Raw genomic sequence first — 27988 nt, 5'->3', positions numbered from 1 at the left:
TCTAGAATGTAAGCTCATTGAGCAGGGCCCTCCACCCCTCTGTTCCTGTACGTCGAGTTGTCTGGTTACAATTACATGTCTGTTAGTTCACCCTTGTAAAACGCTATGGAATCTGATGGCGCTATATAAATAATAATAATATTGTATAGAACTTTATTGTTCAGCAATTAATGGGTAGATCTGTCTGTTATCTCATTTAGTTAATTTCAGATTTTAACAGCCGCATAATAACTACAGCTCCATCCTCCAGTTTACCATAACGCTGGTTTAAAACAGTTTGCCAGTAAACTCATTGCTGTCCAAAAAACAAACAAGTGAAATTCCTTATTATATTGTAAGCAATAGAAAGAACAACAGTTAGGGTCCACAGGAGAGCCTCCTATTTTTTTGGCAGATTGCTTTATCAGATTTTTTAAAAAAAGAGAGAGAATCGGTGCCCAAATACTCTTATACAAAAACCACTACAAAATGTTATTGTGGGTATGGTGCTTAGTGTTTTAATAAATGTTTACCCCTTTGCCAGAAACAGATATTATAGCCCCCACTTCCATGAATGAATATTAACCTCATTGGCAGAACACTTGACTTAAAGACTTTACAATTTAAACAAGTATGCACACACCACACAGTATCCCATATTGCCTGGGAATTGGCTTCCCTTGATATCATTGGAATTCTATTAAACACATTAAGGCAATCCCACTTATTTACAATTTATTTTATGCAGAGACAACACAGCACGTTATAAAGTACCGAGTTGAAGAATATATCTTTGTGTGGAATCATCTAAAACAATCTCTACATACGAATGGTAAGTAGATGGAATTATTAAAAATTGCTTTTTTTTGTGAATTTCTCTTTATTCAGTATTTCCGATTTTATAAGAGACCGTCGGTGTGGACACGCAGGTCCAGCATTGATACGTTTCAATGAATACTTAGAAATATAGTAGGCTCAAAGAGCAACAGTGGTGGCGTGCAAGTCACCAAGTAAAAACAAGAAACATTTCCCAGTCGGACTCGCAGGTCCTATAACGTGTGTGTTCGGATAGGCCATTCCCCTTATTTTTTGTTGCTATAGCCGTTCTGGGTCACCTATTGTGGCAGGGGTGGGTCGTATCCTGCTTCAAAATTATTAGCGTGTTGCTCCCTACCGAGTGGGGGAAGTCAGGATGGTGTCCATGCCCTGTAGGTTCAGACCTAAGGTCTTCATTGTCAGTGGTGTTATCGTCTGCTATTCTGGCTCGAGTATTGGTTGTTTACTCTGTCGTGGCCGTGTCTGCCAGCTGACTCTTGTCCTTTCGTGGGTGCTGTGTTGGCCCTGCCTCCCCCTGTCCTATGTCTGACAGTGGACCTCTCTCTTGTTTCTCATTTTAGGGGTGCCCATCCGCCTAAGATCTCTTCCACCTCCTATTTCCTCTACCGTGTCGCGTCTCTGCCCGCGGGTTCCCGGGGGGGGAGGGGGGTAAAAAAGGGGGAAAGGGGTAGTAGTTATTTATATATATATATATATTTTTTTTTGTTGATGTTGTTCTCTAGTCTTGTTAGTCTTTTGTCTCGCCTATTGTCCTCAGTCAGTTCAACATGGTCTGGAAGTCTGCTCGAGCCGTGGTCAGAATCCAGTGTGTCCAGATCATCATATACGTCTGAGTCTTCCCCTCTGCCAGCAGGGAGAGCTCTTCTAGTGTTCTCAGCTCCTCCATGCGTTGGTACCACGTCACTAGGGGGGGTGCGCTTTGCTTTTTCCAGTAGAGAGGAATTGGGCTTTTGGCCACGTTAAGTATTCGGATAGTTAGGGATTTTTTGTAGGTTGATGTCTTTGTCGTGGTGTGGTGAATGAGAAATGTTGCAGGGGTCATGGGTGGCGGGGTGTCTGTGAATTTTTTTATGATCTTGTGGATGGCCGACCAGTATGGTTGGATAATTGGGCAGTCCCACCATATGTGGAGGTATGTACCCGTGTGTCTTGTGCATCTCCAGCATGTGTCGTCCGTCGTGGGATTGTATATGTGTGTGTGAAGCGGGGTGCGGTAACAGAGGTCTAGGATTTTGTATGCTGTTTCTTGCGTCCCACTGGACGGTGCGCAGTGAAGTGAGAGGGTGCATATTTTGTCCCATTGGTTGGGTGTGAATGTGGTGCTTAGATCTGTTTCCCATTTCCCCATGAAGCCTGGGGGTGGTAATCTCCTCAACCGCATGATCATGCCATAGAGCGCTGAGAGACCCTTCACCATCGGGTCTGGGTCCATGCAGATCTTTTCAAACACCGTTAAAGGTCTGAGGGTGTGATTGTTTTGAGTGGTCACCTGTATGAACCCTTTCAGTTGTCGATATCTGAATTGTAGCATGAATGAGTGATTGGTGTTCCCCGTCATGGCCTCTAGTGTTTTGATGCGTCCGTGGCGTGGCAGAGCCTCGGTATTTCGTGTCTCGGTAGTTGAACCAACGTCTTCGGTTCCCTTCCCGGTGGGAAGGCCTCATTATGGACCAGGGGAAGCATTGGGGACGGTATGGTGGTGAGTGAGAGTGGTGTGGCCATTGCTTTCCATACCTGCATGGTTGCTTTAATTAGGGGGTGTGGGGCTGTCAGTTGCCTACCTTGTTGAGGGTCCAGCCAGGGGAGGACCGCTATCGGTCTCTGACTTGTGCTGATTCCACATCTTTCCATAGTTCTGTCACTCCCTGTTTGGTCCACTCCACTATCCTTTGGATGTGTGTGGCCCTATGATATCTCTTAAAATCTGGCAGGGCAAGACCTCCCTTGGCCTTCGGCAGTGTGAAAACGTCATGTTTTATCCTAGCCTTCTGCTTCTGCCAGATAAACCTAAGGGCCATCGATCTGAGGGAGGTGAAAAAGGCCTCCGGGATGGCAGCTGGGATGGCCTGGAACAAGTAAAGAACCCTCGGTAGGATCTTCATCTTGAGCACTCCCACTCTTCCAAACCATGAGAGGCGGACCTGCTCCCATTCCTTTTGGTCTTTCTGTTTGGTATTCAACAGCGGTTGGAAGTTAGCCGCGTATAATTGAGCGAGGTCTTTCGTTAGCACCGTGCTGAGGTATTTCAGGGAGGTGTCGGACCATTGAAACGGCTTGAGGACCGCTGCTCTGGGTCCCGGGACGGTACATTGAGGATCGTGGATTTGGAGAAGTTGATTTTAACATTCGACAGCTCCCCGTATGTTTCAAACTCTTCCATGATCGCGGGCATGGAGGTTTCCGGCTTAGTTACAAAGAACATTAGATCGTCGCCGCGTATGCTGCCACGGCGTGTTTCCCCCTTCCTGCCTTTAATCCCGGGATATCCCGATTGTTTTGAACCGAATTCAGAAAAGGTTCCAGGGCCAGCACAAATAGCAAGGGGGAGAGGGGGCAGCCCTGCCTGGTCCCATTCTTTATCGAGAAGGGGTCAGTGAAGGCCCCATTTATGCAGATCCGTGCTATCAGCTGAGAATACAGTGCCCTGATCCAGGCCATCATGAATGGCCCTGCCCCCAGCATTTCGAGGACCTGGAACATAAAATCCCAAGAGATCCGTTCGAAGGCCTTCTCCGCGTCAGTAGAGAGCAGGAGAAGGCCCTCCTGTCTGGTTGTAGCGGTGTGGATCAGGGCAAGCGCTCTGATAGTGTTGTCTCGTGCTTCCCTGTGCGGAGTAAATCCCACTTGGTCCCCATGTACCAAGTCCGGGAGGTGGGCCTGTAGTCTCTGTGAAAGGATCTTGGTGAACAGTTTCAGGTCGCAATTTTGTAGCGATATTGGGCGGTAGTTCGCGCAGTGCTCAGGATCTTTCCCTTCTTTGGGTATCAGGGCGATGTTGGCCACCAGGGTCTGTGTCGGGAACTGCCGCCCTTCACGGATCACATTAAGTGCCGTCGTCAGATGTGGGATGAGGAGCTCTGCAAAAGTCTTGTAGTACCGTGTTGGTAGGCCATCAGGCCCGGGGCTCTTGCCCATCTTGGCTGTTTTGAGAGCCCATGCGATTGGTTCGTCCAACTCTGCGCTTGCCTCCTGTGAGAGGCGGCTGCCAAGGCGCGGTTCTAAATATTCTGTTATCCTTGTCTTCCTATCTGCCATGTTCCCCTCTCCCCTGTGTGGGTCGAGCGAGTATAGGTCCGCGTAGTATGTCCGGATGGCGCTGGCCATCTCGGCTGGCATGTAGTGTATCCTCCCGTCTCTGTCTCTGATCCTGGGGATGTAGGCCGCCGCTCTCTTTTTGGCGATCATGCGGGCTAGTAGGGCACCACATTTGTTAGCATTGGTGTGGAAGAATGCCTTGGAGTGTAGGTAGGCTCTATGGTGGTTAGCGCTTAGTATGGAGGAAAGTCAGTTGTGTCCAGTCTGCTGGCAGGTGGGTTTGTTTGTGTCTGTGTTCCAGTGTCTGTATGTCCGCTATTAAGGTTTTTAGTCTGGCGGCTTTAGCTTTTTTAAGTGCGGCGCCTTTCGCTATGAAGTGGCCCCTTATTACGCTTTTATGAGCCTCCCAGAGGCAGAGAGGTGTGACATCAGACGTATCGTTTTCCGTAAAGTATAGTGTCAGTCTGTCCATAGCTTCTGCTGTCACTACTGGGTCGCTTAGGAGAGATTTGTTAAGTCTCCAGTTGCTGCATGTGGGCCTGTAAAGTGGGGAGGTCAGTGTCATCATAATTGGGGCGTGGTCAGACCATGTCACCGTTCCAATGTCAGTTCGTTGAACATCGGTCAGGTAGTAATGTGGGACGAGGAAGTAGTCTATTCTGGAGTACGTTTTATTGGGGATAGAATAAAAAGTATAGTCACGTTCTACAGGATGCAGTGCCCTCCAGCAATCTACCAGTCGCCTCTCTTTCAGCGTTTTCGCTATGTTAGTTAAAATGTGTTGGGGAGCCGTGGATAACCCCATGGATGTGTCCATGGTCGGTGTCAGGGCCACATTTAGGTCCCCTCCAATTACCAAGCAGCCCTCCGCGAACCCTTCAACGGCCCTAAGTGCTGTGCGCAGGAAATGGTGTTGGCGTTTATTAGGGGCATATAGGTTCGCGAACGTGTATGTGCGGTTTGCTATTGTTCCTTTAACGCAGATATATCATCCGTGGTTGTCCCGTAGCGTGTCAGTGGGGGCAAAATGTAGCGACCTGTGAATCAGTATTGCCGTGCCTTTGGACTTCCCTTCTGGGTTATTGCTAAGAAAACACTGTGCGTAGTGTCTGTCCGTCAATCTGGGCACCTGGCCCTCCTTAAAGTGTGTTTCTTGGATAAATACTACGTGTGACCTCTGGCTATGAAAGTGGCGTAGAGCATGCAAGCGTTTTTCGGGTATGTTCATGCCTTTAGCATTAATGGAGAGAAATTTAATCTCTGCTTGTTGTTGTGTATTGTGAGGCGGCATGGTTGTCACGTTTCTAGGTTGTTAGGATATAGTGGGTGGGGTTGGGGAGTACGGGTGGGAGCAAAAGGCTTTTGTGTACGCCTCATGGGCGGGCCTGCAGTAGTGGTAAATAACAAATGCAACAGTAACAATCAACAATGAACAGTGATAATTGTCCAAGAAAGACTAGGGTGGGGGCGGGGCCGGACCGCCGAGCTGGATGGTCGACGGCGCGACCAGCTCCTGCAGCCTAAGTCCGAATAGGCTTAAAAAACATGAATCCTGGCACAAAATCATCCGGCAAGGGGGGCCCTCAGCGGGCGGAGAGCACTGGATCTAGGGTGAGACTGGCCGAACGGGCTTCAGTCCCCTAGAGGAGGATCCCTCACTGGCTCTACCGAGGCCTACTCCAGCGGTGAGCGGGGCGGACGGCCGCTGCCCTGCCGCCTGCCGTTCAGCGCTAAGAGTCAGACCGCGGGGAACCGGCCCCATACCCCCCCCCCCCCCTATGGACCGGGGGGGTGATCCCGGTCCCCACCAGCAAAACCAGCAAGGCAACACAGCAAAGCAGCCAAGATCCGCACTACAGGCATTGATGCCAAGATGGCGGAGACCATGTGGGATGATGCTGAGACCAGGGCCTGCACAGACCTCTTACCCGCAGCGGCAGTACAACCAGCAGACCGTAAACACCTGCAGCACAGATCCTTTCTGCAGCCATCCATCTGCAGGCTCACTCGAACCCCAACAAGCCACCCACCTTTGCTAATACCACCCTCAGAAGCCTCCAGCGGGGTCCCGGTATTTCCTCCCTCCTCTGGGTAGGGAAACGAAACTCCACACACAAGCATCAGCAGCACGCAACCACCACTTCACTGGAGAGCTAACCTGCACAGGGAGAAGCAAACAAGCCATCGCCCAAACCCCTCTTGGATCCTCACAGGCAGCAGGAACACAGCAGAGAACCTGCCCTGCACCCAGCGACCGGCAGCAGACCGGGCATCCTGGTACAACACATCGGCAGCTGAAGGGGGTAACTCACCTACCTAAAGAGGGACTTTCTACCACAGAGACGGTCTTGCATACAACCATCTTACCCTCATGAACTTTGTGCCATTATTGATTGTAATCTGCCACATGCTGGTATACTCCATCCACTAGGGTACCTCTAGACCACCCTGTAAACATGAGCAAAATCTAACCAGCCAGTCTCTAGATAACTATTCTCTAAGGGAAGCACATAGTATGTTTAACAACTATACCAATATACATCCCTCACTTAAGCATAAGTTAAGCGACACTACATCAAGGGTCCGAAACTAAAGCGACGACGTATACTTTAATTCTTAACCTCAAGCTACTGTTACTAAACGTTAGAATAATTCATTAGAAATAACCAGCATGTACCTAGCCTGTTTCAAATACCAGAGCTTGCATTACTACATTTCTTACTCAAAGTGTTATAAAATTTATGCTGAAGCCTGTTTCTTTAACTTTAAAAAAAAAAAAGTGCAATTGTCTCTCATGCCATAACACTGTACACAAATGTTTGACCACATTAAGCTTGTAGATGCTGTTGTGGCGCTACCAGCCTGTATGTTATTACTTTCTTGCACATCAAAATAAAGAATTAAAAAAAAAAAAAAAAAAAAGAAAGACTAGGGTGTGGGCTAGGTAGGAGTCGACTTTGCCGCACCAGTCGGCACAGTCGAGTCCCCCCGCCGTTATCCGTATACCCCTATCTGCTAGGAGCGTGGCCCCTTATCCCTGTCCCCCCAAAGGGCCAAGTGTGGTAGGTCCTTCTCCTGTCTGGGGTCTCCTGTGTCCCCCTGCCCCTTCCGCCCCAAAGCTATCCAGCCAGCACAGTGTCAGGGTACCTGAGGTCTCTACCTCTGAAAGAGGTAGAGACTTAGAGGTTTATCCATCCGGACGTGCCATTTCTCCCGTTCCTCGCGGTCTTTCCAGTCACTTATACAACGACCGCGAGGAATCCACGTCCTTTTCTAACAGGACGCTCGATACGTGACGTCATGACGCCAATCCTGAGCGACCTGCCACTCAATTGTCCGATACCCTATCGGTACTTGTTGGAGGCGTGGTTGCTTTCCAGAACCAGGGTATTTAAGCTTACTTCTCTCTTCAGCTCATTGCCCTGTCGTGGTTCTAGCTTGTCTAGTCACTCAGTGCTCTGGTATTCTAGTTTGCTCTATTGGTTTTGACTCGGCTTGTTGTACTACCCTGCTTATCTCTGTTATCCCTTGACCCGGCTTGTCCTCTCGCTTATCTGTCTTCTCGTTTCCTTGACCTCGGCTTGTCTCTGACTATTCTCTATTACTCTCGGTACGTTAGTCCGGCCATTCTAAGGTCCGGTATACGTACCTTTCCACTCTTTGTACTCTGCGTGTTGGATCCCTGTCCCGATCCTGACATTACGACAGGGCCAATGGATCCTGCAGGTACAAACAGTCAGCTTGGTTCTTCTGATCCCAGGTTTGACGCCATGGAGCACAGGATGGATCAGATGGCCCTAGCACTACAGGCATTATTGTCCCGTGCTAGTAACCCACCTGAGGAGACGCGTACTCCTTCTATTTCTCCTGCAGGCTCAGGTCTAGAGGTAGCCACTGTAGGTGCTTCTTCCCGTATTACCCCACCAGTACGTTATGGTGGGTCACCGGAGAAGTGTCGTGGTTTTCTGAACCAGATTAGCATCCACTTCGAATTACAACCCCGCTCTTATCCTACAGATAGAGCGAAGGTTGGATTTGTTATTACCTTACTCATTGAGAAAGCTCTGAGATGGGCCAATCCTTTATGGGAGAATGATAATCCATTAGTCTATAATTATAATGCCTTTGTAGCTGCTTTTAGAAGAACTTTTGACCCTCCTGGCAGAAAGGTCAATGCAGCTAGATTACTGTTGCGCCTTAGACAGGACAATCGAACACTTGTGGATTATGCACTAGAGTTCAGGTCCTTGGCGGCAGAGGTTAAGTGGAACGAACAGGCTTATATAGATGTGTTTCTGAATGGGTTATCAGATGTAATTCTTGACGAGGTCGCTACTAGAGAACTCCCTGAGAATTTGGAGGATTTAATTTCTTTTATATCTCGTATTGATGAACGCCTAAGAGAGAGGCAGAACACTCGAGATAGGACCCGTAGACCCTCCTTTAAACTAGCTCCTACCTTTCAAAATTCTGAGTTCGAGGCCTTACGTTTTCCTGAACCTATGCAGATAGGCAATACTCATCTCACAGAGGAGGAGAGACAGTACAGGAGAAGGGAGGGTTTATGTATGTATTGTGGAATCAGAGGTCATTTACGCCTAAATTGTCCTAATCGTTCGGGAAACGCTCGCACCTAAGTTTCTCTAGAGGACAGGCCTTGGGTGTTTCTATTTTGTCCTCTATTCACAACTACAAAGAGCACAGGCTTCTGTTACCCGTTTCTTTAACTTGGGAGAAGGGAGTAGTAGAGACCATGGCACTAATCGATTCTGGAGCTGCTGAGAGCTTTATTGATCAGGTTTTTGTTGCCAAGCATGCTATTCCATCCCAGTTAAGGCAGACACCACTGGCTGTTGAAGCCATCGATGGTAGACCGCTACTTGAGCCTGTTATTTTCCGTGAAACCATACCGGTTAACTTAACTGTTGGCGTCCTACATAGAGAGGACATATCCTTACTGCTCATTTCTTCTCCGTCTATTCCCATAGTCCTGGGGTACTCCTGGTTGAGGAGACATAACCCTATCATTAATTGGGAGTCAGGGGAGATAGTCTCATGGGGACAGAGTTGTCAAGAGAGATGTTTGCGGAGGGTCTCACCTCTCTGCTTAGCTAACACCTCGGCTAACTCTTCCAACCCTACAGAGACACAAATACCGCCTCAGTACCTGGATTTAAAGGCAGTATTTGATAAAAAGAAAGCCGATACCTTACCCCCACACAGGTCCTTTGATTGCAAAATTAACCTACTCCCTGGTACCATGCCGCCCAGGGGTCATGTATACCCGTTATCTACGAAAGAGAACTCAGTTCTGGAGGAGTATATTCACGAAAATTTAGACAAGGGATTCATTAGGAGATCCTCCTCCCCTGCCGGGGCTGGATTTTTTTTTGTTAAAAAGAAGGATGGTTCTTTAAGACCTTGTATTGATTATCGAGGTCTGAATAAGATAACCATTAGAAATGCCTATCCGATTCCCTTGATTACCGAACTCTTTGATCGTTTAAAGGGTTCTACAATTTTTACCAAGTTAGATCTCAGAGGGGCATATAACTTGGTGAGAATCCAGCAGGGACACGAGTGGATGACGGCGTTCAATACTCGCTATGGTCACTATGAATATACAGTAATGCCTTTTGGGTTATGCAATGCTCCAGCTGTATTTCAGGATCTGATAAACGAGGTTCTTAGGGAATTTCAGCAGGAGTGCGTCATTGTATACCTAGATGATATACTCATACATTCTAGTGAGATCGAGACTCATCACAAACAAGTCAGGAGGGTTTTGCACAAACTTCTCCAACATGGCTTGTACTGCAAGTTGGAGAAATGTAGCTTTGATCAATCCCAAGTAAACTTCCTTGGTTATGTGATTTCGGGGGAGGGATTTAAGATGGATCCGGATAAACTTCAGTCCATTTTAGAGTGGCCTTTACCTAAGGGTCTTAAGGCTGTCCAGAGATTTATTGGTTTCTCTAATTATTATAGGCGCTTTATTAAGGGTTACTCTTCCATCATTGCGCCCATCACCAATATGACCAAACAGGGGGCTGATACTAAGAATTGGTCTACTGAAGCTCTCCTTGCTTTCAAAACACTCAAGGAGCTTTTCGCTTCGGCTCCAATTTTAGTACACCCTGACACTTCTCTGCCTTTCCTACTGGAGGTAGACGCCTCAGAGACGGGTATAGGTGCTATCCTATCTCAAAGGTTAGGTGTTGACAAACCATTGCATCCATGTGGATTTTTTTCTAAAAAATTGTCTGGTGCTGAGAGCAGATATGACATTGGTGACAGAGAATTACTAGCTGTTATCAAGGCTTTAAAGGAATGGAGACATTTATTGGAGGGTACATTACATCCTGTTACCATTTTGACGGACCACAAGAATTTGTCTTATATTGGAGAGGCCAAGCGATTGTCTTCCAGGCAGGCTCGTTGGTCGTTATTTCTTACCCATTTCAATTACGTTCTTACTTACAGACCTGGTTCGAAGAATTCTAAAGCCGATGCACTATCTCGCCAATATGAACCTTCTGTGTCAGCTGAACCGCTTCTGTCCTCTATTGTACCCAAATGCAATATTATTGCTAATACCAGTCTTAAAATCCACTCTCCGTTACTTGACCAGATCATTAAGTCACAACATCTGGCACCTAGACACACTCCTGAGGGAAGAAACTTTGTTCCTCCTGAACTCCAACTGGAACTTTTACGATGTTTCCACGAAAGTAAAGTAGCTGGCCATCCTGGCATTCGTAAGACATACCTCCTGATCTCCAAGGATTTCTGGTGGCCTTCCTTACGAAAGGATATTAAAGACTTCATCGGAGCTTGTGAGACTTGTGCCAAGACTAAACAACCTCATACTACTCCGTGTGGCTTGTTACACCCCTTGGACATTCCAGAGAGACCGTGGGCCTGTTTGTCCATAGACTTTATTGTTGATTTACCGGCTTCCAAGAAACAGACCGTTATTCTCACAGTGGTGGATAGATTCACCAAAATGGCCCATTTCGTGCCATTACCCAAGCTCCCGACTTCTCCTGAATTGGCAGAGATTTTTGCGAGGGAGATTTTTCGCTTACACGGGATTCCTTCGGAAATTGTTTCTGATAGAGGCTCTCAATTTGTCTCACGATTCTGGAGATCCTTCTGTTCCCAATTAGGCATCAAATTGAACTTTTCCTCGGCCTATCACCCTCAGTCTAACGGAGCTGCTGAACGTACCAATCAAAAGATTGAACAATATCTACGCTGCTTTGTTTCCGAACACCAGGACGATTGGGTCGGTTTGATTCCTTGGGCGGAGTTCGCACACAATAATCTTGTTTGTGATTCTACTCGTTCTAGCCCCTTCTTCATGAACTATGGCTTTCATCCTTCAATTTTTCCTTCGGTCTCCTCTTCTCAGGGAGTACCGTCGGTCGATGATCATGTCGCCAACTTGAAGAAGTTGTGGGATCAGACTCGCCAAATTCTTTTGCATAGTTCTATGTTGTTCAAGAAACACGCTGATAAGCATAGAAGGGCGGCTCCTGTTTTTGTCCCTGGGGATAGGGTGTGGCTGAGCACTAGGAACATTCGTTTAAAAGTCCCATCTATGAAATTTGCTCCTCGTTACATAGGTCCGTACAGGATTCTCACTCGTATCAACCCAGTTGCGTATCGCCTAGCTCTGCCACCTGCTTTACGCATTCCTAACTCCTTTCATGTGTCCTTATTGAAACCGCTAATTTGCAACAGATTTTCCTCTAAGGTTTCCGCACCTCGTCCTTTTCAGGTGGAGGGTCGGGAGGAATACGAGGTCAGCTCCATCATTGATTCACGACTTTCTCGGGGTAAGCTGCAATATCTGGTTAACTGGAAGGGATATGGTCCTGAGGAGAGGAGTTGGGTACCTCAGGAGGATGTTCATGCTCCTCGCCTCCGCAGGGCGTTTCACTCCCGCTTCCCATCTCGTCCCGGTTCCTTCCGCCCGGTGGGCGTATCTGAGAGGGGGGGTACTGTCAGGGTACCTGAGGTCTCTACCTCTGAAAGAGGTAGAGACTTAGAGGTTTATCCATCCGGACGTGCCATTTCTCCCGTTCCTCGCGGTCTTTCCAGTCACTTATACAACGACCGCGAGGAATCCACGTCCTTTTCTAACAGGACGCTCGATACGTGACGTCATGACGCCAATCCTGAGCGACCTGCCACTCAATTGTCCGATACCCTATCGGTACTTGTTGGAGGCGTGGTTGCTTTCCAGAACCAGGGTATTTAAGCTTACTTCTCTCTTCAGCTCATTGCCCTGTCGTGGTTCTAGCTTGTCTAGTCACTCAGTGCTCTGGTATTCTAGTTTGCTCTATTGGTTTTGACTCGGCTTGTTGTACTACCCTGCTTATCTCTGTTATCCCTTGACCCGGCTTGTCCTCTCGCTTATCTGTCTTCTCGTTTCCTTGACCTCGGCTTGTCTCTGACTATTCTCTATTACTCTCGGTACGTTAGTCCGGCCATTCTAAGGTCCGGTATACGTACCTTTCCACTCTTTGTACTCTGCGTGTTGGATCCCTGTCCCGATCCTGACACACAGGTGGTATTAGCATTCCATGGGCCCAATCTCTAGTCGCAAGCAGCCCCCTCCAAGGACACGTGGCGAGGTCGGTTTTGCCACACTTCTCCCCTTTACCCCCCAGACTAACCGGGTATCTGACCTCCTGCCGGTCAGTGCCCTGGTTAGTCCAGCAACCCACCCACGAAGCACAAACAGCAGTACCTACCACCCACAATAAATGTTTACTCCACCTGGATAAAGTAGCAGCTTGTCCAGGTCCAGGTTCCTCACCACGGCTGTGCGGGGAGCTGGTAGACTGCCTTGGTGGGTTGCTGAGTGGGCAGAGACCAGCGGTACTCTGCCCTGGTGCCAGCGCTACCACGGGAGTAGCCTGATTGGAGCCTGGTTGTGGGAGGGGGAGACCGACCGTCTCCCCTCTGGGTACACAGCTCTGTGGCTGGGGGACAGGACCGACCGTCCCTACCCCTTGTGCTGTAAGTGCAGAGACTACGGTCCCATCTGCACAGTTGCGGGGCTCAACATCTCCCCTTGGTGGGTTAGGCTGCCGCTGGAGAGAGGGTGTAACAAGCTCCTCTCCCATTAGAACACTCTGCCGCTGGGGAATGGAGACTGGGCTCCCTATTCCCTGTACATTAATAATCTGCCGCTGGGGAGAGGTGGTAACAATCTCCTCTCCCATACATACTTCCCGTCTCTGCGGAGGGAGACCGACTGTCTCTCCTCCCAGCACAGAGTCCTGCTGTTGGGGAAAGGGGGCTGGGCTCTCCATTCCCTGCTGGATACTCTGCCGCTGGGGAATGGAGACTGGGCTCCCAATTCCCAACAAATCACACTGCCGCTGGGGAGGGAGGACGGCCCCTTTAGCTCCCTGTAACTTGGGCGCAGAGACCACGGTCCCATCTGCGCTGGTGTGGGGCTTACTGTCTCCACTTGGTGTGCTAAGCTGCCGCTGGGGAGAGGGGGTAACAAACTCCTCTCCCTTACACACCTTCAGCCGCTGGGGAGAGGGGATAACAGGCTCCTCTCCCTGCACCGTAGACTGCCGCTGGGGAGCAGGGCTGACCCTCTGTACTCCCTGTAGGCAGGGCGCAGAGACCACGGTCCCATCTGCGCTGGTGAGGGGCTTACTGTCTCCCCTTGGTGAGCTGCGCTGCCGCTGGGGAGAGGGAATAACAAACTCCTCTCCCTTACACACCTTCAGCCGCTGGGGAGAGGGGATAACAGGCTCCTCTCCCTGCCGCTGGGAAGCAAGAACGGCACCTTCAGCTCCCTGTAACGCACACTGCCGCAGGGGATCTGGGCCGACTGCCCAGCATCCCTGTAGGGCCGGTAGAGAGACCTCGGTCCCATCTCCACCTGCCTGCTGGGGGCCTTTCCAGTACCACTCTATGCAGTCCTCTACTTTGGGTTTCTCTGGTTTGTGTTGGAGGAGGATACCGGCTACCTCATCTCCTTGACCATGTCTCACCATTAACAGTATGAATTCGTGCTCGAGATCACGTGACCTCTGGTTCTCTTTAAGCAGTTGCTGCGCAGCTGCATCAATAATCTCCTCCGGGGGATTCGGGCCATATTTGGCTATTCTCCTCAGTACCTCAGTAGCAAAATCTACGCCTTCATATCGATAGAACATGACTGCTGGCGGGGACGCTGTTCGGAGACAAGCGTTGCCCTCAATATGCTCACATACGATACCAATACGGGTGTCTCCAAGGTGCTGCTCCTCACACTAGGACGCCATCCCACCGCTGCCACCAATGTAACGGATCGCCTGGCACCCCGACTTGGTACCTCCGTTAATGGATGCTCCTAGCGTTTCCTGAGGACTCCAAGCACTCTGGCAGACACCACAATCACCGAATCTGAGAAGCATATAAATCCTCTCAAGCCTCTGAATGCTGTAGACAGTTGAATAGGAACCATACGAATAGGTTTTCAATCCTAGCAGTCAAACTGGAACAGCATACAATAAATCCTCCCCCAATAATGAGACGACACTTCACTTTGAGGGTAAAACAGGAACTCTGGACTGGCACATCCAGCCTGGCTTTTATTACAAGAGTACACATACAGGCCACACCCAGGGGGAGGCATAAAATAACCAATAGTATCACAGGTGCAACCCACCCATCCCCTCCCCTTAGTGTGACACATAATCCCATTATTCATACAGTTTAAAATATACTTTTTACACAACTTTCATAACTCTAAAACCATACATCACATTCACCTAAAAATACATATCCACAATCAATCCATTCAGGGGAACAATATATTAAAAAATGGCATGAATCCGACCAGGAGTTCAAAAGTTACTAAAAGTATCTTTTGTCCCTTACTAGCCGCATGGCAAACCGGTTTAGACAGGTTTTACATAGGCCTCTATCCTGGAGACAAAGAGGGAAGTAATCCAATTATCCAGGGCTAGAAGCAGACTCCATTAACCACATGGTTACAGAAAGACATAAAACACTTTAAAATACAGAAAGTTACTTTTTATCCATAACACACAGACATTTCACATATCCCCAGATAGCTGGGATCTGAGCGCACAAAACTACCGAATAGCGCGCAGATCCTATTCACACAGTACAATTGCCATGGAGCTAAAGTCTTTCATTATATGAATAGGCTCAATGGTATAGCTATCTGGGTTAACACATTCACATAAAGTCTGGTCCATAGTCCAAAGGCAAGAGGCGGGCAAGCAGCCCCCTCCAAGGACACGTGGCGAGGTCGGTTTCGCCACAATCAGGTTGTCCCATACACCCGCTCCTAGTTGCCCCCCCTGACTTGCAGATCTCTATGCGGTGTAGTAATTAAATGTGTGGCCCGTGTGTGTTTGGGGCCCGCGTGCAAGGTGTCCCAGTGCATAGTTACGAGTTCCACGTGTGGCTCCCATACTGTGGGTCTGCTTCATGTGTCCGTAAGCGTGTTGCCCCAGCTGGCCTCGCGGTCTCCATCCTGGTTCTGTGGGCCCTGACGAACTCTATGGGGGTCTCCCTGGGGCGGTTCAAGAGATTGTTAAAGATGGCCATGAGTGTGCCTTTAAGCTGGACAGGTGTGTCTTCGCCTTCTTGTAAGCCTCTGATTCGCAGGTTTTATCTGCGGCCCCTATTATCTAAATCTTCTATATGTCTGGCCATGGCTTGCATTTGGGCAGTTTGTCGTGAGTGGCTGGCAGTTTGGGCCGCTTGCGCTGCTGTGAGTCGTGGTCTGCCTCTATTTGGCCCATGCGGTCTGCCATACCTTGAATGTCTGCCCTCATCAGCTGAAGGTCAGCCCTGATGGAGGTCTGGAGGGCTGAGGTAGCCTGACTGAGGTCAGCCCGTGTGGGTAGTGCCCTGAGGAGGGTCAGCCAGTCTGCCGGTGGGGTTTCCCCTTGGTCATCGCGGCCTGGTGAGTGGGAGTTTGACGAGGAGGCTTCTGATGGTGGGTAGGCCTCAGATGACGCCTGGTAGGTCGGGTCCGGTGTGGCGGCCAGAAACTGCTGCATGGAGGCGTTATTCGTCGCCTGGCGGGACCCCGGTGGTCTGGGGGTACTCCCAGCCTTAGTGTGCTTCCCCATCTCTGTGTCTGTGGCAGGTATTATGTATTAGGCAGAGTGGGGCCGGAGGAGCTCAGCATCTACGCGGCCATTCCGTTCCGCCGCTTGACCACGCCCCCTCAAAAATGCTTTTTTAGTCTGTGTGTGTGTATATATATATATATATAATAAATAGATAGCTTGTGTAAAGGATCCTGCTATCCGTGCAGCGCTGATCCTTGTAGCGTCTCCCAAAATCCAAGCTGAAAAGAGTGAAGTAGTGATTATAGCTCCCAATTCCCCAAACATGAGTCGAGACTTCATGAAGGGGTAAAACGAATGTGTTTATTGATGGCCAAAATCAGCCCGTGTATGATTATCTTCCAGCAAGGACACTCCCACATGGGACCTTGTGGAAGACTGAAACAGAATATACAGAACCAATCACTGTACTTTACAAATATTACACACACCCACAGGAAGAGTGTAACCCCTCCTCTCTATCCTGGAGATAATTAACTTACCCCTCCTCTCTATCCTGGAGATAATTAACTTCAGGGGGTGTTGCAGAGAACCTAATTATCTCTGGGCAGAGAGAAACATGTGCTTTTTACCTTTTAACAAAACTGTATTAAAATCAATAACTCATGTTTCACTGAACGAAGTCCCCATGTTCCACACCCCCCCAGATAGCTTGGATCTGAGCGCATATTATAGTCGAATAGCACTCAGATCCCATGAACACAGTTCTCAATAACGTCGAGTAAAGTTTAAGTTCACCAGCTGTAATGGAAGTTAAACTGCACGAACCCACATCCGAGTGTAACAGGGGAAATGTACAATCCAAGCAAGTAAGGCGAATGATGTGATCCAGAGACAGAGGGCTCTGTCCCAAGTGCCTTAAGACCCCATGACTTAACGGGCCAGCATCCCAGGGTAAGAGGCTAGCAATCCGGCTCCTCCAAGAGATAGGGGGGCAGGGCAGTTTGTCACATGCAGACCCAGTGACAAAAGCCATTTTGTCACAGCTTGGCACTCTCCTTACCAGAATTACGAATAAACCTGCCTGGGTGCCATCCACAGTGCGTCCAATATGTAAACAAAGAAAGATCCACGATGCACTCGCAGGACTTTATCAAAAATACTATGATTTATTTAGATAATGTGCATACAGCAAACAAAAACCGACGTTTCGACCCCTGCGGGGAAGGTTAAATTTACATTTTTTGAAATGCTGTGTACTTTTTAATGTCTTCCTATGATCATACCAACTGTAAGTTTAGATTTAGTGAGGATTTCATAGTGATACAATAATCTGGATTATTACATTACTCTGTAATAAGACTAAATAGGCTGTAGAAATACAATAAGCCGTATTAATACAATAAGCCGTATTGATACACTGAGCTGCAATAATACAATGAGCTGCAATAATACACCGAGCTGTAGTATTACATTACATTAATATTTATAATAATACACAGAACTGTAATAAAACAAAAAACTGTATTTATACATTAAGCTGTAATTGAAGATTATACTAGCTTTAGTGTACTAATAATCTTAATTTTAGTAATGACAGGAGGCGAATATTTGCATATCTTTCTTTACTGAAAACTCCAGCAGCATAGAAACAGTAACAACCAATCAGAGAAAAGATATGGTGCCCATAAAAGGCCCTGTCTATGACATCACTTCCTCTTTCTTTGAAGCGAAACAATAAATATCAACAATAAACATAATCATATTACGTCAGCAGTTACACAACATATTAGAATAATCAACTCCAGTAGTTCCGTGATGTAGAGTTATGGAAGGTGAGTCTTTGTCTTGATGAGAAGACGTTCACGCTGTAAGAAAAAGAAAAGGTGAAAGAACTCTGGCGTGGTAGCTTGTCCGCATACAATAAACATTAAGAATCTGATATACCAATGGATACTAGAATGAGTAACATATCAATATATATTAATTCTAAAGCAATGATATTTAAGAATCTGTAAACACAACATAATTCAAGGTACATGTCTAATTATTCAACCTATACAAGTCTCTCAAGCCACATATCTAAGTAGCAAACATACAACCATAACGTACTTACCTTCCTGAACATAGAGGGCATATTCTGTTAAACACGAGAAAAACATGGGAGGGATCCTATAGGGTGGGAAATATTCGCCTCCTGTCATTACTAAAATTAAGATTATTAGTACACTAAAGCTAGTATAATCTTCAATTTTACCACATGACAGGAGGCTTCATATTTGCATTTTTAAAGCTTAGAATTGACCAGTGTGAAGGAAGTATGAGATGTTTGCCGAAATAGAGCGTTCTAAACGTACCCTCTCGCGCTCAAACCGCGCATCGTATAATGTCGGTTAGGGAAGCGTCGTCCGAAAAGGACTTGTGGGGCCACCGCTCCCTTGACCGAGTGGGCTCCGAAACAAGGTTCGACGCCCGCTAGATGCGATAGCCAGCGGATCCATCTGGCCAGTGTAGCGGTAGACATCTCTCCATGAAGTTCCACGTAAGAAGTCAGGAGTAGACCCGTCGCATGAATACAAAGGGGGAATGATTTCGGTATACCCCATTAGCGTTCCGACCGCACCTAGTTTGGTGTCTGACACAAATTATGGGTATGACACCGAAGATGAATTGGACTTAGTTCGTCTTGATATGGTAAAGGTAATCCCGTCTGGTGTGATAGAGAAAAAACATCCATATCGAAAGCCCCAACGTCCGTCACCCGTCTAAATAAGACGAGGCATAACAAGAGGGCTAGTTTGGCTGAAAGTTGTTTCAGTGACAAACAAGGATTTTCCTGTTATTCCCCCAAGGAATCACAGCACCACATCCACCTGCCAGAGGTGTGAATACTTGGGTGCCGGGTCTCGATTTACTCGGTACCCCGTAGTAGCCGACAAACCAGTGGATCTTGACCTACTGGTCCGCCCTGTACCGGAACGTGCGCCACCGATATGGCGGATCCGATCACGTTGAGGGATTGATATGACCGCCCCAACGAGACCAGGTGTGACAGATAGTTAAGGATCAGTGGGGCAGGTGCGGTAAAGGGATCGGAATCCCTTTCCACCCACCAAACACTCCAGGCCGATCAGGCAGAAATATAGTCAATCCTGGTGCCGGGAGTCTGAGTCCCATCAGAGGTCGTAGTTGGTGCAATAGGTCGTGGACATTTCAGGAGGCCCTGAAATCGTCCAGTCCACTAGTGCCAGTCGTCCTTCCATGACAAAGGAGTGGGCTTCCCCTTGCGGTCCTGTCAAAAGTAGAGGGAAGGTAGGGAGTGGTAGAGGGTCTCCGCGAGACGCCCCCAGGCGATCCGGGAACCACGGTTGGCATTGTCCGAGGGGTGTCATGAGCAGGAGCGATATCCTGTGTGTGCGTCTGTATCGAGGCACCCTTGCCATTGTGGAGAGCGGTTGGGTCCGTTTGTATGGGTTCATCCACCACTACGCATCCGGAGGAAGAGTCAAAGATCGATTTGCCGATCCAAGTTTGCAAGTGAAGTAGTCACCATCGGAATTCCGTCCTCACTTCTGCCGACAGTGGGATCCAGTGGTCGCATGAGTGATCGGCGTGTACGTATCTAGTCAGCAGTCGTTGCATGGCCCTGTAGTGTAGTGGGCCAGGGAATATCGATTGTACGGAGGAGGAGAGGAGGAGAGGGATCCCACAAAACGGTGAGTATTCTGAGAGGAATCGTATCCAACCTTAGAGCGTGTCCGATATCCATCCGTATATGGGTGATCTTGAACTTGGACCGACGCGGAACGTAGTTCTCCAAGCCGATGTCGAAACCGAGGAACTGACCCGACACAGATGGGGGAGTCGATTTGTCTGCGTACTACCAAAAACCCGTGGAGTCCAGAACGTGAACGTCAAATTTGACCGCAAACGTAGCCTGGATTCGCAAAGGGTCAGCAAGTCTTCCAGGTACACGAGACATTGCACGTCCAAATTCGCGGATATGAGCACTCACCAGCTTCAGTAGCTTTGTGGGTACCACGGAGTCGTAAACTGCTGTGTTAGTCCTCATCACTGGGATCGGAGGAAAACTAGGTAGTTTAGGGTAGCGGATATTGACAAGTATGTGTCCTCGGGGTCCAGATGTGTAAACCAGTCGTTATCGTTCAGGAGGTCTAGTAGAAGGTTGATTTTCTCTATCCTGAAGCGTTTGTATACCGCGTGATACCCTTGGTGATAGGTTGACTCGCTAGTAGATGAAGCGGTTGGTGGTTCGGTTCCGCTACCGACCAGTCCTCCCAAAAACACCTTTCCCCGAAGGGGTGTGGAGGATTTGCTTCAGCGAGGTTTGGGCTAAAGTTAGTGTGGTGGGTAAGTAGGATTTGTGCTTCTGGGCCGAAAACTAGTCGTTCTCACGTTCCCCTTCCTCAGATGGCGAGTTGTCTTCGTGTGAGTGATCTAGTATGTCCAACTGCGTGGTGGATAGTAGTCTTCTTTGTCGGAAGATTGTGGTGGACAGGGTCGTGGATTCCCAGTGTTCCATCTACTTGGTCTGTTCGATGGGCGACTTGCCTTAGACCTTAGTGGCAGGGGGGTTGGAGCCCTTCCCTTGCCGTTTTGACATGAAAGGTCGCGGGGTTGGGATTCGAACCCACGCCTCCAGAGAGACTGGAGCCTAAATCCAGCGCCTTAGACCGCTCGGCCACGCTACCTTGCTGCTGAGGTCTTCAGCAAGCAGTTTGGGGCAGAGCTCATAACAAGAAAACCTTCTCCACCGAGGCCGCTACTGCGTCGTTTATCAGTGCCTGGAAGTCCTAGGGGTTGAGAGTGTTCTCCATGACCCGTTCTCGTCCTGTTGGGAAATAGTGGTAGTCAGTGGGAGTAGTGTTTGAGGGTCAGCACGTAGGGGTGCTAGACTTCTGGTAGCACTGGGGGTCACCCAGGTAAAGCGGCTTGAATTGCCTGCATCAGATTGTCTGAGTGTATGAAATACTCATGTCAAGTGTAGAGGGGTCACCTCCATTAGTTTAATCCGGCTATTGGGAGCTGTGGCGTAGGCGCGATTGAACGGTAGTGCTAGTCCGGTTAGCCGAGTTCATAAATGCACGCCCGAGCTGTATGCACGGATGTAACTATACAGGCTTATTATAGAAGCGCGTGGGACCTGTCTCCATAAGGCCTGCAGCCGCAGGGCCCACGTGTATTCGACTGGGGTCATCCCAGGTGGTGTGCCATGGTAACTCAGAGGACACCCACATTATACTTGTTGGCACCTTACAAGTACTGCATGCATGTCTGGGGGTCACCCCAGGTGGTGTGCCATGAAAATTTACTCAGAGGACACCCACGTTCAATATGTACGCCAGGTACAGTAACTGTACAGATATGTATCCCTGTGAAGGGTACTCCGCAATACACTCAGTTCACTCATGATCCTGCCTGCAAATCGTATCCAGCAAGGTGGTACTGTTGTTTTAATGTAAAAACTACCAGGCAGTGTTTAAACATCCATATATGTATGCAGTAATCAGTGATAAAGTTGAGGCATAGGACTTCCTGTATTCCATCGGGGTTCACCCCGGGTGGCGTGCCGTGGTAAACCAGAGGACACCCACATCAACGTAATGGTCTATGAATGACCTTGCATGCATATCTGGGGGGTCACCCCAGGTGGTGTGCCATGAAAAATACCCAGAGGGCATCCACATCAAGGTAATGGTCTATGAATGACCTTGCATGCATATCTGGGGGGTCACCCCAGGTGGTGTGCCATGAAAAATACCCAGAGGACACCCACATCAATGTAATGGTCTATGAATGACCTTGCATGCATATCTGGGGGGTCACCCCAGGTGGTGTGCCATGAAAAATACCCAGAGGGCACCCACATCAACGTAATGGTCTATGAGTGACCTTGCATGCATATCTGGGGGGTCACCCCAGGTGGTGTGCCATGAAAAATACCCAGAGGACACCCACATCAATGTTATGGTCTATGAATGACCTTGCATGCATATCTGGGGGGTCACCCCAGGTGGTGTGCCATGAAAAAAATACCCAGAGGACACCCACATCAGCTTGCACCCTTGGGTACAGTAATATAATATGACCCTGTGTAGGGTAACTAATATGATCTTCCCTTTGGAGGGTATAGTATTGCCAAATCCCCTGAGGGGTGATGTAATATTTCATATTGCCCTGCAGGGACCCTTTAAGTAGTATGCTCAGTATAAGGGCAGATAATGAACCAATGATAGTTTACATCCATTCATAAGTCATAACTTGTTAGAATTATGCCAATAATTAAGTTTATTTTAATTACTATAAAAACTAAAAACAAACATACAAACATACAGAGAATATTTTAAGGTGCTTAACCCCTTAAGGACACATGACATGTGTGACATGTCATGATTCCCTTTTATTCCAGAGGCTTGGTCCTTAAGGGGTTAAAAAAGGCAATATGTTTATGAGCCACAATAAAAGGGTATACAGTATGTTCTCTAAAGCCTCATACTGCCTGCTTGTTCACCCTGCTCTGCAAGGGTTATTTACTCAGTGTAATCCAACTGCCAGAGATAGATGCAGTTAGGGGAGAAAAATTGCCCTGAGGGCAATCCCCCAAGTTCGCTGCGGCGGTCGGGTGATTCCCAGACCGCCGTGTGTGAAGGTAGGGCGGCCGTCGCGAGCCGCGAGATCCAAGATGGCCGCCGGCCGTGTGAATAAGAACTACCCGCTCGCGGCCGCGAGCGGGCCGGAAAAAACGCGGCAAAAAAGGAGAACTCAACCCCGGCTACCCCCCACCCGTCCCCACCCAGCCCCTGTATGTAACGAGTGCAGGTCCGCGCGGCGAACGCGGCACGGACAGCCGTGACGCCCGCGGACCACCGGGCCGAAATATACAAGCACAATAAATCAAAAAAGATAACAAATCCGATGAGGCAGGGGAACTGAATAAGGGAAGGAGAAAGGGACAGGTTATAGGTAGTCAGGGTGAGAAAAAAACAGCAAAGACAGCCTCCACCCGTCCCCACACAGTCCCCAGTAGTGTCCGCAGGGCAGGTCCTCGCGGCGAGCACGGCACGGATTGCAGCCGCGACACCCGCGGACCGCCAGAAACAGAAACAGGGATTAAAGGCAAACACTACCAAATAAATGCAGGAGGCACACAGAGAAAGGGGGAACAGGGAGACAGGCTAGGCAGTCAGGGGAATACAAAGTACAAGGAAATAGAAATATCAAGTACAATGATGATAGTAAAGTACAAACAAATAAGAATATTAGAGAGGTAAAAAATACTCTGACCTGTTTGAGGCTGGAGCAGCAAAGAAAGAGGAAGTGATGTCATAGACAGGGCCTTTTATGGGCACCATATCTTTTCTCTGATTGGTTGTTACTGTTTCTATGCTGCTGGAGTTTTCAGTAAAGAAAGATATGCAAATATGAAGCCTCCTGTCATGTGGTAAAATTATACAATAAGCTGTAATTATAAATTAAGCTGTAATTATACATAAGGCTGTATTTATACATTAAGCTGTAATAAAACAATAAGTTGTATTTATACATTAAGCTGTATTTATACATTACGCTGTGATAATACAATAAACTGTATTTATACATTAAGCTGTAATAATACAATAAGCTGTAATAATACATTAAGCTGTAATAATACAATAAGCTGTATTTATTATTTATACATTAAGCTGTAATAATACAATAAGCTGTAATAATACAATAAGCTGTAATAATACTTTAAGCTGTAATAATACAATAAGCTGTATTTATACATTAAGCTGTAATAATACAATAAGCTGTATTTATACATTAAGCTGTAATAATACATTAAGCTGTAATAATACAATAAGCTGTATTTATACATTAAGCTGCAATAATACAATAAGCTGTAATAATACATTAAGCTGTAATAATACAATAAGCTGTATTTATACATTAAGCTGTAATTATACATTAAACTGTAATAATACAATAAGCTGTATTTATACATTAAGCTGTAATAATACAATAAGCTGTAATAAAACAATAAGCTGTAATAATACAATAAGCTGTAATAATACAATAAGCTGTAATAAAACAATAAGCTGTATTTATACATTAAGCTGTAATAATACAATAAGCTGTAATAATACAGTGGGCTGTACGTCTTCCACACCGATCTCTTTATATGGATTTTTCTTTTTCAGATTCCGATAAAACATTGTTTCCTTAACCCCTTAAGGACACATGACATGTGTGACATGTCATGATTCCCTTTTATTCCAGAAGTTTGGTCCTTAAGGGGTTAAAGGTAGCATACATTATTTTTTATAATTTTTTACATGACTAATTAAAACTCAAAATTACGTCTAGCGTTCACACTACTTTCTTTCAAAATAAAATTAGGCTTCTGTATAAAGAACTGTTTTGGTGTAACATTTTAACTTTGGATCAGTCACCATGGAAACCAATGGAATACTCCTGCCGATTGCTCCACGTATAGTACAGTTATACAGTAATTGCTCTTGAAGTGTAACCCATTATGTTACATCCCACAAACCATCCCATCATCGGATATCTCTCTGTTATGGGCTTTCCAGTCAGGACGTCTGTCTGCTTATGTTTTATTTCTGATGTTGTGAATAAGCTATTTTAATGCTTGGTGGTTTATTCACTTAAAGGGAAGCAGCAAAGTGTTAATTTGCCGCTGCTGTTTAATGCTGTGTTTACCATGACAATGTTTCAGGTGAAATAAAGCTTCCAGACGATACGTGTGTCGATCTCTCCATGAGCAGTGATGTGTCCTTCCTCCTTCCTCGCCGTCACGGCAAGGGGCTTTGTGCCACCGCCCTGGTCAACTACCTCATTACCCTGCACAACAGCTTTGTACGCGCCATAGAGAAATTCACCAATGAGGAGCAGACGTAGGTCACCTTTTCTCCTAGTTTCGGAAGGGGTCGCTGTGAATATCATGGTGATATGACTGTATTGTAAAATTTACCCTCAGGTTCTCCATTAACGCTTCTGACGTAGTGGATCTGCATGTGATTAGTTACGACATGGAAAGAGATCTGATACCCATAATCCTGTCCAACTGTCAGTACAGCGTGCAGAGCGGTCAGGGGACAACACAAGAATTCGACCTCCACAAAATTCAGCGCCAAATCGCTGGCCGCTTCCTGCAGGGAAAACCTCTGATAACTACAGTAGTAAGTTATACTCAGTAACTTATAGGAGGTGTGGGGAGCTGCAGTGACCATGCTGCTCAGGTAGTGTGTGTTATAGGAGGTGTGGGGAGCTGCAGTGACCATGCTGCTCAGATAGTGTGTGTTATAGGAGGTGTGAGGAGCTGCAGTGAGGGTGCTGCTCAGGTAGTGTGTGTTATAGGAGGTGTGGGGAGCTGCAGTGAGTGTGCTGCTCAGGTAGTGTGGGTTATAGGAGGTGTGGGGAGCTGCAGTGACCATGCTGCTCAGGTAGTGTGTGTTATAGGAGGTGTGAGGAGCTGCAGTGAGTGTGCTGCGTAGGTAGTGTGTGTTATAGGAGGTGTGGGGAGCTGCAGTGAGTGTGTTGCTCAGGTAGTGTGTGTTATAGGAGGTGTGGGGAGCTGCAGTGAGCGTGCTGCTCAGGTAGTGTGTGTTACAGGAGGTGTGGGGAGCTGCAGTGAGTGTGCTGCTCAGGTAGTGTGTGTTATAGGAGGTGTGGGGAGCTGCAGTGAGTGTGCTGCTCAGGTAGTGTGGGTTATAGGAGGTGTGGGGAGCTGCAGTGAGTGTGCACTCAGGTAGTGTGGGTTATAGGAGGTGTGGGGAGCTGCAGTGAGTGTGCGGCTCAGGTAGTGTGGGTTATAGGAGGTGTGGGGAGCTGCAGTGAGTGTGCTGCTCAGGTAGTGTGTTATAGGAAGTGTGGGAGCTGCAGTGAGTGTGGGTTATAGGAGGTGTGGGGAGCTGCAGTGAGTGTGCTGCTCAGGTAGTGTGGGTTATAGGAGGTGTGGGGAGCTGCAGTGAGCGTGTTGCTCAGGTAGTGTGAGTTATAGGAGGTGTTGGGAGCTGCAGTGAGTGTGCTGCTCAGGTAGTGTGTGTTATAGGAGGTGTGGGGAGCTGCAGTGAGCGTGCTGCTCAGGTAGTGTGGGTTATAGGATGTGTGGGGAGCTGCAGTGAGTGTGCTGCTCAGGTAGTGTGGGTTATAGGAGGTGTGGGGAGCTGCAGTGAGTGTGCTGCTCAGATAGTGTGTGTTATAGGAGGTGTGGGGAGCTGCAGTGAGGGTGCTGCTCAGGTAGTGTGTGTTATAGGAGGTGTGGGGAGCTGCAGTGAGAGTGTTGCTCAGCTAGTGTGTGTTATAGGAGGTGTGGGGAGCTGCAGTGAATGTGCTGCTCAGGTAATGTGTGTTATAGGAGGTGTGGGGAGCTGCAGTGAGCGTGCTGCTCAGGTAGTGTGTTATAGGAGGTGTGGGGAGCTGCAATGAGCATGCTGCTCAGATAGTGTGTGTTATAGGAGGTGTGGGGAGCTGCAGTGAGGGTGCTGCTCAGGTAGTGTGTGTTATAGGAGGTGTGGGGAGCTGCAGTGAGCGTGCTGCTCAGGTAGTGTGTTATAGGAAGTGTGGGAGCTGCAGTGAGTGTGGGTTATAGGAGGTGTGGGGAGCTGCAGTGAGCGTGCTGCTCAGGTAGTGTGTTATAGGAAGTGTGGGAGCTGCAGTGAGCGTGCTGCTCAGGTAGTGTGTTATAGGAAGTGTGGGAGCTGCAGTGAGCGTGCTGCTCAGGTAGTGTGTTATAGGAGGTGTGGGGAGCTGCAGTGAACGTGTTGCTCAGGTAGTGTGGGTTATAGGAGGTGTGGGGAGCTGCAATGAATGTGCTGCTCAGGTAGTGTGGGTTATAGGAGGTGTGGGGAGCTGCAGTGAGTGTGTTGCTCAGGTAGTGTGGGTTATAGGAGGTGTGGGGAGCTGCAGTGAACGTGTTGCTCAGGTAGTGTGGGTTATAGGAGGTGTGGGGAGCTGCAGTGAGTGTGCTGCTCAGGTAGTGTGGGTTATAGGAGGTGTGGGGAGCTGCAGTGAACGTGTTGCTCAGGTAGTGTGGGTGATAGGAGGTGTGGGGAGCTGCAGTGAGCGTGCTGCTCAGGTAGTGTGTTATAGGAAGTGTGGGAGCTGCAGTGAGTGTGGGTTATAGGAGGTGTGGGGAGCTGCAGTGAGCGTGCTGCTCAGGTAGTGTGTTATAGGAAGTGTGGGAGCTGCAGTGAGCGTGCTGCTCAGGTAGTGTGTTATAGGAAGTGTGGGAGCTGCAGTGAGCGTGCTGCTCAGGTAGTGTGTTATAGGAGGTGTGGGGAGCTGCAGTGAACGTGTTGCTCAGGTAGTGTGGGTTATAGGAGGTGTGGGGAGCTGCAATGAATGTGCTGCTCAGGTAGTGTGGGTTATAGGAGGTGTGGGGAGCTGCAGTGAGTGTGTTGCTCAGGTAGTGTGGGTTATAGGAGGTGTGGGGAGCTGCAGTGAACGTGTTGCTCAGGTAGTGTGGGTTATAGGAGGTGTGGGGAGCTGCAGTGAGTGTGCTGCTCAGGTAGTGTGGGTTATAGGAGGTGTGGGGAGCTGCAGTGAACGTGTTGCTCAGGTAGTGTGGGTGATAGGAGGTGTGGGGAGCTGCAGTGAGTGTGTTGCTCAGGTAGTGTGGGTTATAGGAGGTGTGGGGAGCTGCAGTGAGTGTGCTGCTCAGGTAGTGTGGGTTATAGGAGGTGTGGGGAGCTGCAGTGAACGTGTTGCTCAGGTAGTGTGGGTGATAGGAGGTGTGGGGAGCTGCAGTGAGTGTGTTGCTCAGGTAGTGTGGGTTATAGGAGGTGTGGGGAGCTGCAGTGAGTGTGCTGCTCAGGTAGTGTGGGTTA

At 48.2% G+C, this 27988-nt stretch overlaps 1 protein-coding gene and 1 non-coding gene across 5 annotated transcripts in view; one reads left to right on the top strand and one right to left on the bottom strand.

Annotated features, from left to right (window-relative positions):
• Window positions 1-27988, top strand: part of RNF213 (ring finger protein 213) — a 182375-nt gene that overhangs the window by 143247 nt on the left and 11140 nt on the right. For all 4 annotated transcript variants that reach the window (XM_063456333.1, XM_063456332.1, XM_063456331.1 and 1 more), the window contains 3 exons: window positions 728-811; window positions 24877-25054; window positions 25138-25339. In XM_063456333.1, the coding sequence (XP_063312403.1) occupies window positions 728-811; window positions 24877-25054; window positions 25138-25339 (464 nt within the window). The remainder of the gene's footprint in view (window positions 1-727; window positions 812-24876; window positions 25055-25137; window positions 25340-27988) is intronic.
• TRNAL-UAG (transfer RNA leucine (anticodon UAG)) lies at window positions 20764-20848 on the bottom strand. Its single transcript has one exon. It is a non-coding gene; the product is annotated as a tRNA-Leu (tRNA).

Source organism: Pelobates fuscus, chromosome 5, assembly GCF_036172605.1.
Source record: "Pelobates fuscus isolate aPelFus1 chromosome 5, aPelFus1.pri, whole genome shotgun sequence".
Classification (NCBI taxonomy): Eukaryota; Metazoa; Chordata; class Amphibia; order Anura; family Pelobatidae; genus Pelobates; species Pelobates fuscus.
Note: the sequence above shows the minus strand (reverse complement) of the source record. Positions and strands in the feature narration are given on the sequence as shown.